The sequence below is a fragment of the Aquarana catesbeiana genome, linkage group LG11 (genome assembly GCF_042186555.1).
Source record: "Aquarana catesbeiana isolate 2022-GZ linkage group LG11, ASM4218655v1, whole genome shotgun sequence".
In the NCBI taxonomy this organism is placed as follows: Eukaryota; Metazoa; Chordata; class Amphibia; order Anura; family Ranidae; genus Aquarana; species Aquarana catesbeiana.
Genome location: NC_133334.1, coordinates 43,523,661 through 43,533,216, shown reverse-complemented (window position 1 = coordinate 43,533,216; position 9,556 = coordinate 43,523,661). Strand labels below are relative to the sequence as shown.

The 9,556-nt window shown below is 41.1% G+C and overlaps 1 protein-coding gene across 10 annotated transcripts in view; it reads right to left on the bottom strand.

Moving 5' to 3' along the window:
* The window catches only part of SHANK2 (SH3 and multiple ankyrin repeat domains 2), a 951,897-nt gene that overhangs the window by 62,473 nt on the left and 879,868 nt on the right, over nt 1-9,556 (bottom strand). For 5 of the 10 annotated variants that reach the window (XM_073604229.1, XM_073604231.1, XM_073604230.1 and 2 more), the window contains one exon: nt 1,967-2,097. The exons of 1 other annotated variant lie outside the window; for it this stretch is intronic. In XM_073604229.1, coding sequence (XP_073460330.1) covers nt 1,967-2,097 — 131 coding nt within the window. Of the gene's footprint in view, nt 1-1,966; nt 2,098-2,307; nt 2,368-9,556 lie in introns of all 10 variants that reach the window. 4 more of the 10 variants (XM_073604227.1, XM_073604226.1, XM_073604228.1 and 1 more) reach the window with 1 other exon arrangement.

Sequence of the window (9,556 nt, the reverse complement as noted above, 5' to 3'; positions counted from 1 at the left end):
AAAAAAAGTTTAGGCATTTCACATGATCAATAGTGAATAGGAGCAGCAGCCAATCTTGAAGCGGTATTAAACATGAAACCAAAAATGTCATATATTGCAGCTTACCAATCATTAGATATTGTGGCTGCATTCGTTTTCTTAGGCTTTTTTCCTTCTGTTTTCACCTGGTGATCTGGCCATTAACACACTTTCTGTATTAGAGTGCCCCCACTCTGGATGAAGGAGCACAGGGGCACCCCTTGGGCAGCAGCATTGTCAGTCTGGGGGAGGGGAGTGTTAGATATATTAGTAGATTTAGATATACTAACACATTGAAGCCAAACTCTGCCTTACACTGCAGTTACAGCAACAGTTTTTTTTTTTTTTTGGGGGGGGGGGGGGGGGGGGTAAAGGTTTTACATGAATAAATAAAAGCTGAACAATGTAAGCATCCCAGCCAGTGGTAAATGGTTAGTCTCAACACTAACTGCTACATTTGCAGGACAGCTTGTTCTATGAAAAACCAACAGACTTACTGGCAGGATCACCAGGTGGAAAGAAAACCTGCTAATGTATTAGCAGATTTGGAACCACTAACAAATTGAAGCCAAACTCCAGATCACACTTTATAATCATTTACAGCAAACAGTTTTTTTTCCCTTTTGGAATAAAGGTTTTGCATGAATAAATAAAAGCTAGTGATTTGTCTCATCCATGTAAACTGATACATTCTGCTGGAGAGTTACCAGATGTAGATAGAAGAAATAAAGCCTAAAAAAGGAAACTAAAGCAGCCATTATGTATAAGAATTGGTAAGCTGCAATACAATAAATGTTTGATTTTGTGTTTAATACTGCTTTAACCAATTTTACTGTAGCAGTTGTATGACATTCTATGCACAAGTCTCTTCTTCTGGACATAACTTCTCGCTTACGTCTTTCACCCTTGTTCAGGGCTAAGTCATAGGAAATTAATTACAAAGGTGCACTTGTTCTTTTAATAGAAACCTATACTGAGAGAAATGCAAAAGCTGCCCTTGCTGACCTCCTTCTGATAATCATAGTTTCGTAGCCGTCTTGGGTTGTAAAATTTTCTTGTACATGTATACAAAAGCAGAAAAGTCAGACTTCCTAATCTATGAATTTCAGGTTAAAGAACTCAAGGCGGTAACCATGTGCAATCAGCATGACAGCCCGGGACTCTTTATTTTCAAGGTAGGGGTGGTCAAGAATATCACATACACATAGCCAAAAGGTTTGTTTTTTTTCTAGTTTTGGATAGCGTAGGGAATGGTTTAAACCTGTCAGTTTATTTTTTTTCTTGTCTGTATATTTACCTTCGATTCATGTCCCAGAGATGCAACAAAGTAGTAAGAGAATATCTCCACAAACTTGGAAGAATTCCCCTCGTAGACAGTTGTCCCCATTAGGTGGTTTTCCTTACCTCCTACAAGTGTAAAATGTTGATTTTTATCACTTTTTTGTCCCAGTGATAGTGGTAACCAGAGATGGTGAGAGAAAGAGCGAACATACCCAGTGGGGACGCAGCAATAGAAACTTGACAAGAGGTTATAACGCTTCCTTACGCCATACAAAACTAGAAAACATTTTTGGCTGTACATACACTAACTCATAAGGGCTGTTCTTTAGAGTAAAAGAAAAACTTATCTTTACAAAAACAAAACTATTATTTTTTTGAAGCTATGTCTATAACCCTATAACATAAAAGCTATTTATTTCATTTAGGGTGGGTGTGCTCTTCTTCTTTTTTTTTTTTTTTAAGAAGCCAATTTTATTTCTATGAACAAAATGCACAACTAGGGTTTACATCCTTCACACCTCCGAAAGTTGACCATCAGATGTTCAGCTCTTACAATGTAACAAGCACGAATTTGCTCCCAAATATCATCTATTAATCTTTTAATCGCAGAAATGTCCAGATGTGACATGCGACCTACTGGCCACTTCCGCCCACCTCTCCTACTCACATTGGCTTCTGTAGCAGGAGGGAAGCATCTGCTTGTTGGGCGCTGCTTAATTGTAGCCACCCTGGAATCTACTGGCATGTTGTCCACTGGTCTTAAAGGCTTGGCTATTGGGGTAGAGTCTTCGTTTTTATCTGCAATGAGATCACAAGTTCACCTTCCAACAGGACCCTCATAAACAGCTGCAAGGTATCAGACGTCATAAAATGCAGTCAAACAAATGAGTAATCTGAAGGTTCGTTGGTAACAAAGCACTGCAGTAGCATTCTCCAGGCGTGCAAGCTGTAATCTTTGAATGGAGCATGCATGGGTTTGTTTTAAGCCTACATGCATGTGATCTTTACTTAGTGGAACGCGAATTACAATCCTCCTCTTCAAACAATCAACATCTGAAAGTTGAACATCTACATAGAAACGGAGAGAAAACCTTTAGCATAAACATTCCTGCCAACGAAGCACAGTCCTCCTGAGATGTGTAAGGAGGGTAGAAGGGTCATTTTGAAATACATGATGCCTCGCGCATACTTGTTTTTTTTACAACTTTCACCATACCCTCTAGACATACATGATGCCTAGCCAAAAGCAACAGAGATCTCATGGGGGGGAAATAGATGCATCAATTATTTTTTTTTAGCACAGTGACTTTTTAAATCATTCATGTGGAATGGAATTACAAAAACAAAATGCTACTTAAAATGAAAAGCCACAATGTAATGTAATGTAATATTTCTCCTGCCAAGAGAGGGTATAAAAAGGTTAGATGGCAGAAGGGTTACTTGGGCAAATAGTGTCTCCAGTTACAGTCCTCCAAGTAATGCTCTGAAGGCACATGCAATTGCAATTCATTTAGCAGAAGCCTGCAACTTGCAAATATCTGATGCATCTGTTATCTAAAGCTACACACAGACTGGACTTCTTACAGTGCCAATGTATTTATGATTGGGGAGGGGCTGCATTTGGGCCTTGCTGCCCAAGTGAACATTTTTTTCTCCAAAATTCTAGCTCCCCTATGTACCAATACACCATTAAATGTACCTCTGTTGCAGAAAAATAAAAGCTTTCTTTGATTTTTAGAACAAGGTCTTATCTTGGCACTGGTGTGTTTCATACAAACATTTATGACTTCCTGGTATGTAGATTTGGGATGTGAAAACCAGTATGACATAGGAAGCCGTTCACCAGCTGACCTCATTAGCATACACACCCTGCACCCATCAACTATGTTTACACGGCATCCCTTATGGCGTGCATTTGCCTGCCTTATCAATGTAGGCTGCCATAGCTGTCATGTTTGCACGGCATCCCCAGCGTCCCTCCAGACTGGTCCGGACCATGGGTTGGATACCCCTGATTCAGTACAAGGGCCTGCCTCATTGAATACAGAATGAATGGATAGATAAGTGGGTCCTCCTATTCTTTTAAATTTACAATCAGATTGTATAGTGTATGGCCACCTTTCCACATGTACAAAGGAGGGAGTGGATGAAGACACTTAGCTGTCAGGCCCCATTTGTTTTTTGAGGGACGTTTTGGAGGTTTTGTGCTCATCGTGCATATGGCAGCCTTTTCACTTGAATAGACTGCCCTGCGCCTGACAAACACTCCAAAGAAGCTTCAGAACTTTGTTTTTGAGTGGTGCGTTTCTGGCTTTTTGGTGTATTTTGAAGCACTTTGTCACGTGATAAAACACATGGCAAACATGCGCCTGATACCTATGCTTAGGGTGCCATTTGATTTGATGGTAATGCAAGTGCCATGTGCATTTGCTGCACATTTCCAAAGCACGCTGATGTGAATAAAGCCTCACTGTCCTTGTGTAAACACACCAATTTCACGTTCAGGCTCTATTCACACGTAAAGCCTAGTTACACACGAGCTGATTATCAGGCGGCATTGGTGGGTTTAATAGAAACTGGATGCCATTCGGCCCATGTGTATGGCAGCCAATCCGACAGAAGCCGGCCGTTAGGCAGAAGCAGACCAATAAAAGTCTGCCGATTGGCTCCGGATCAGCACTCTGAGCCAATGGCACTGACCGGAGTGTTCTGGAGGGGAGGGGGGTGCTTCCCCCTGTCATAACACAATAGCTCAGCTGGGGAGATTGCTGTACTAATTTCGGATTGTTAGTACAGCGGCTCCTCCTGAGCTCTTCAGTTTTTTTTCTCGCTCAGCCCGCGGGGTTGAACGGAAAAAAAAACTACTAGTGTGTACCGGGCTTAACGCAGTGGGACCGTAAATTTTTGGGCTTGTTCTTCCTAGGACATGCATTGCGCAGCCCATTGATTTTAATGGGCTACCCTACATCCAGCAAAGTAGCTCATGGGACATCATGTTGCGGTTTGCACGTTTTTTTACTGTATGTTTTGCTGTGTTTGACACTCGTCAAAATGCTGCGGCAAAATGTATGTTTGCTTCTGTGTTTGAGGTGCCATTAACAATTGATGACACTGGAAGCAAGACTAGTTATTTTAGGTGTATAAAGGTGGCCATGCACTATACAATCTGATTGTACAATCTCTGTACAATTTCCTTAAGATTTACAAAAATTATGGAATAGGATAACTCACCTATCCATTCACTCTGTATCCAATCAGGCAGGTCCTTGCATTACATCAGAGGTGTCCAACCCGTGGCCACAGAGAGTTTACATGTGGCCCGGGCCCATCTGGAGGGACGCTGGGGATGCCATGTAAACATGACAGCCTACATTGACAAGCCAGGCAAATGCACACCTGGAGGGATCCCATGCAAACATAGTTGATGGGTGCAGGATGTGTGTACTAATGAGGTCTGCCTCATGTGTCTAACTGGTTTTCATGTTCCAAATCTACATACCAGGAAGTCCTGAATTTTTCAATGGAACACACCAGGGGCTAAGGTAAGAAAGCTTTGATTTTTCTGCAACAGAGGTACATTAATGATATACTGGTAGATAGGGGAGCTGGAATTTAAAGCTACTCATAGATAGGAGAGGGCCAATACAGTTGATTTCAGCAGCAGTGAGAAACAACCTAATTGCCTATATGGGTAGGTGTATTTAAAAAAAACAAAAAAAAACAAAACAGTCCCACTAACTACTTTTTTCCAAGATAAGCAGTGAGGGCAGAGTCTGCCTGCCTCACCAATCTCCTTTTACTAACATTTTGTAAGATTAAAAGTACTTCAGCGCTTCGTAATTCTGTTGCCCTGAGCGCCGTCAGAGCATGACTACATTTCAGACCACTCTAGACCAGGGGTCTCCAAACTTTTCAAACAAAGGGCCAGTTTACTGTCCTTCAGACGTTAGGGGGGGGGCGGACTGTGGCCAGTGAGAGTAGAAAAATGTCCCAGCATCAGTGAGAATTAACATTGTCTGTGGGTTGGTGATCAGTTACATAGTGCCTGGGGTCAGTAGGAGGAGGAATAGTGCCCCATCTTTGGTGTTCCTGAGAAGAATAGTGTCCCATCATTGATATTAGTGGGAGGTCTAGTGCCCCATCATTGGTATTAGTGGGAGGAATCATTAGTGTTAGGCATTATGTCCTGCTGTTGGTTTCAGTGGGAGGAACAGTGCCCGAAAGGGCCAGATAAAGGCTAGCAAAGGGCCACAGTTTGGAGACCCCTGCTCCAGAATGAAGTGCTGGATGATGCCTACACATCAGTCCACCTTGGACTATAGTGAAAGGGAAGTCAACCACTCTATTGGAAAGAGGTTTTGCTGGTGCAGTCTTTTTTCTAGTTACCAAGGGGAAGCTATAGCTATGAACACTAGAGCATTAGCATGGACCACTTCTTCTAGACCACAACTAGCAACACTATAAAAATCCATCCATTTAGCTTTCAAACAAATCCAATATGTCAGGTACTCTCTTGAGATGCTTTTATGTATAAAGTTTTAGACTTTAAAAAGCTGAATTCTCGCAGTTGGCATCTGAGAGCTAGGAACATTTCTGTGGGCTCTTTAAATCTGATCTCCTGTATAGTCATACCGTCACACTATGGGGCAGGGGAAGAAGCAGTCTGCACAGAGTCCTCAGGAGAACATTGTGGCGGAGAAATTTGATGGTCTTCTTCAATACACAGTTCAGTTACATTGGTTTCTGCCTGACTTTGGTTTACAGTGCAATTATAACTGCTTGTCGTTTACCTGCTTTGTTAATTTATCCTCTCTGCAATGGGACTGGCAAATGATGTGAAAAGCATAAATGTGCAAAGCAAAGCCTAACTCAGCCAAGCAATGGAAAGCAGGGCATCGGTCACTTAGTAGTCAGCCACTTATCTTCTGCTTATTTTTCCAGCATAGGGTTGGCCGATACTAAACTTCTGGAGGTAAAGACAAGCAGGCATACACTGAAACATCTATCAGGCAGAACATCTAGGGGTCAAACTCATATTCTGCAGGACAAAGCCCTGCTTTTGAGTGAAATTAGACAGGCAATGTTTGTTTTACCTATCTTCAACAGGAAAAACCATAACAAGGTTCTCAGACAATGCAGGCTTGTTTCCAACTACAATAAAATCCATGGAAGTGAGCAAATAGTTTTGACCCATACCCATCAATGAGTTGCTGTGCATGTATGGCGTGATGGAAAAAAAGTTCTCAATTCTGCATTTTGCCATTCAAGTTAACGTGAACAAGTCCCTTCAAGTTTAAATATGAGCATTTTCTGTTGGTTTTTTTTTAGTTCTGAATGAGGTCTGTGACTCCATTGGGGGGAGATTTCTGCTCACTGTGTCTCTCAATGACACCCCTGTAACTTAGGACAAGAAATTAGATTGGTGGCCAATGGGACAGGAGAGCACATGGAATGGCAACAAAACCTGACCAAGCTTTGTATTGGTATTTCTGTCCTATTGAAGAAGATTCTCTTCACTGCCTATCGCTCTAATTCGACAAAAACAGAACCAGGACCTGAGAAGTAATCTTGCTAATGGGGACACAAACTGCCATAAAAAAATTGTTGTTTCTAACTCTTCCCCACACTATAAGAAAAAAAAATCTTTCTGGAGTTGGGCTTTAACAAAATGCATCTGAAAATCAAACGATAATGTGCGATACTATATGCATTTTCAAGCATATCTGTCCTAGAATCACTATAAATGGTCCCAATTAATTATGATTTTTTTTTTTTAGTTTGCTACCTCTTTTCCAGATAAAAGGGGGGTGATTTAGCTTCTCAGAGATTTCCTAGCAGCCCATTTTCCCCCCAACACTCCAATTTTACAGCTACACTGAAAGTCAGGATGCTATCAGTAATCAGATAGCACATTGTAATGTATCAGTCTCGTGTGCCTCAATGAAACTTGCTACACTAACTGTATATGGATACACCAAACTAATGACTTTAGCTGTGATAGTTATATGAAACAATCCTTACTCTGAATGCACCAAGTGCTATCTTTACATATTTGGGATGTGAGGTGAAGGAAAGTAACTTTTGATGCAAAGTTGAAGTGAACCTGTAATTACATCAAACATCCAATCACGTGCAGAGAAACTAAAACATATAAATACAGGTTTGTTCCATTTAAGTGATTGGATGGTTAGAGTGCAGAGAAGTTAGTTCCATCTCACTTTAGTAAAGCTGGCCCCAAATATACAAACCCTAAAACTACCCATAAATTGTTCTTGTTTTTAAGCCATTTGTCAGAAGCAGGCGATGTCTGAATGTCCAATATAAGCAGTATATTTCTTTCTACACATCGAAAAATGACTGTAAAAGAAAACACTATGTTCAGAAGACAGCAGAAACTGATGACGCCAACATGAACATTCATCTAGAGAGCCCCCGAGAACAAATGACTAGCGTATAACAGGGCTAATTCAATCCTTCCACATGTGAATCAATCACCCATCCTGGGAATAATCCACAATCCCCTGTAAAACATTTATGTATTACAGGCTGGAGAGTTCAGGAGGCTGCTTTCCACAGCAAAGAATGTAATCTCCCTCTAGACAATATATTACACTGATGTATCTATGGATTACATGTATCTGATGTTGGGCTTATTATGATCATCGATATTGTAGCTTGCTGGGAGTGATGTGGATCCTGTCTTATATAAATCAGTAACATAGGTCTGCAGGTCTTCATATGTCTTCTGTAAATGCCTTGCAGTCTGCCTTACTGCTTTGGTAATGGGAGTGAGTGAACCTGTCACAAACCTGGGCAATTCCGACTGAACATGTGATAAAAAAAAATACATAAACAGAGGCTACCTTCGATGAAAATGATCAGTAGAACCAAATATACATGTAGCTAGAATCACAACATATCTTACAATTTTGGAACAACCCCTCTTCCTAAGCCATTTAATTTGTCAGCGATGCTGTTCATCACATGTTGCAGAGTCTAATGCTGCGTAGTGAGGGAGCGGTGACAGAATGACGTTGCACTGGTCCAGTGAGCAGGGGAGTGACATAGAAAAAGCTGAAGAAATTAAGAAATACTGCCATTGATGATTTGTTTTGTTTCCAGTAACAAAATCACTGGAGGGACATCTAAAGCAGTGTTTCTCAACTCCAGTCCTCAAGGCGCCCCAACAGGTCATGTGCAAAATAACGAAAAAGCCTGAAAACATGAACTGTTGGGGCGCCTTGAGGACTGGAGTTGAGAAACACTGGGTTACATCATAGCTGCTCCAGAATGATCCCATGTATTCTCTCATCAAAGATCTAAAAAAACTGCAAATGTTTTAGGCAAAGTTAGCCCTTGATCAAGTGTTAAACAAGGGGGGGAGGGGGGGGGGGGGGGCAACGCTAAACTAAAATTTTACATGACAATTCGAGATTAGAAAATGACATCAAGATTTCTGGACCTATTTTTTTTTTTTTTTTTTACTGAAGGGTATTGTTAGTGCTATTCACACAGGGGCAACCCGACTTACTGCCCAACTTTGCAAGGGGGATTTGAAGGCAACTTCAGCGCGACTTAAAGCTGCCTCCAGGACAGGCGGCTTTGGCTGTGGAGGGAGGGGGTTGCCTGGGAAGTACCTGGGTAAATTATTTTCTCTTTCCTGTAATGTCGCTTCAATATAGATGGAGATCCGACTTGGAGGCGACTTCCATTGAAATCTATGGATACAAGTTGCCTAGAAGTCGCCTTGAAGTAGTACAGGAACCTTTTCTGAAGTTGAGCAAGTTCAGTAGTGTACATTAAGACGGCTCTCATTTACTTCTATGGCACTTCTTATGTCCAGCAACTTGGGGCGACTTGAGGACTTACAAGTCGGATCCCAAGTCTCTGTAGTGTGAACCGGCACTGAGAGATTTAGAGTTTAATATTATTTTAAGTGATAAAAGTTTCTGAAATATATATAAAAAAATATATAAAAGTGTTATAATGTAATGATGTTAGTTTTTAAAGGTTACTGTATGTCTTTGACAGAGGACATAGAGAAAAGTCATCTTTCTGTGTATGTATTTCTATTCTGAGTTTCTATGTTAGTATCTTACCAACAGATCAAACCATATATGCAAGAATGTGTGTTACTCCCGTGAAGTTCTGACATAACTTTACAAAACAGTATAAGAATACATGGTTCTAAATGGATGGTTAGAAAGAGATAAGGAAGGAACCTACACTCTGTAAGAATGTACAGTGGAACCTTGGA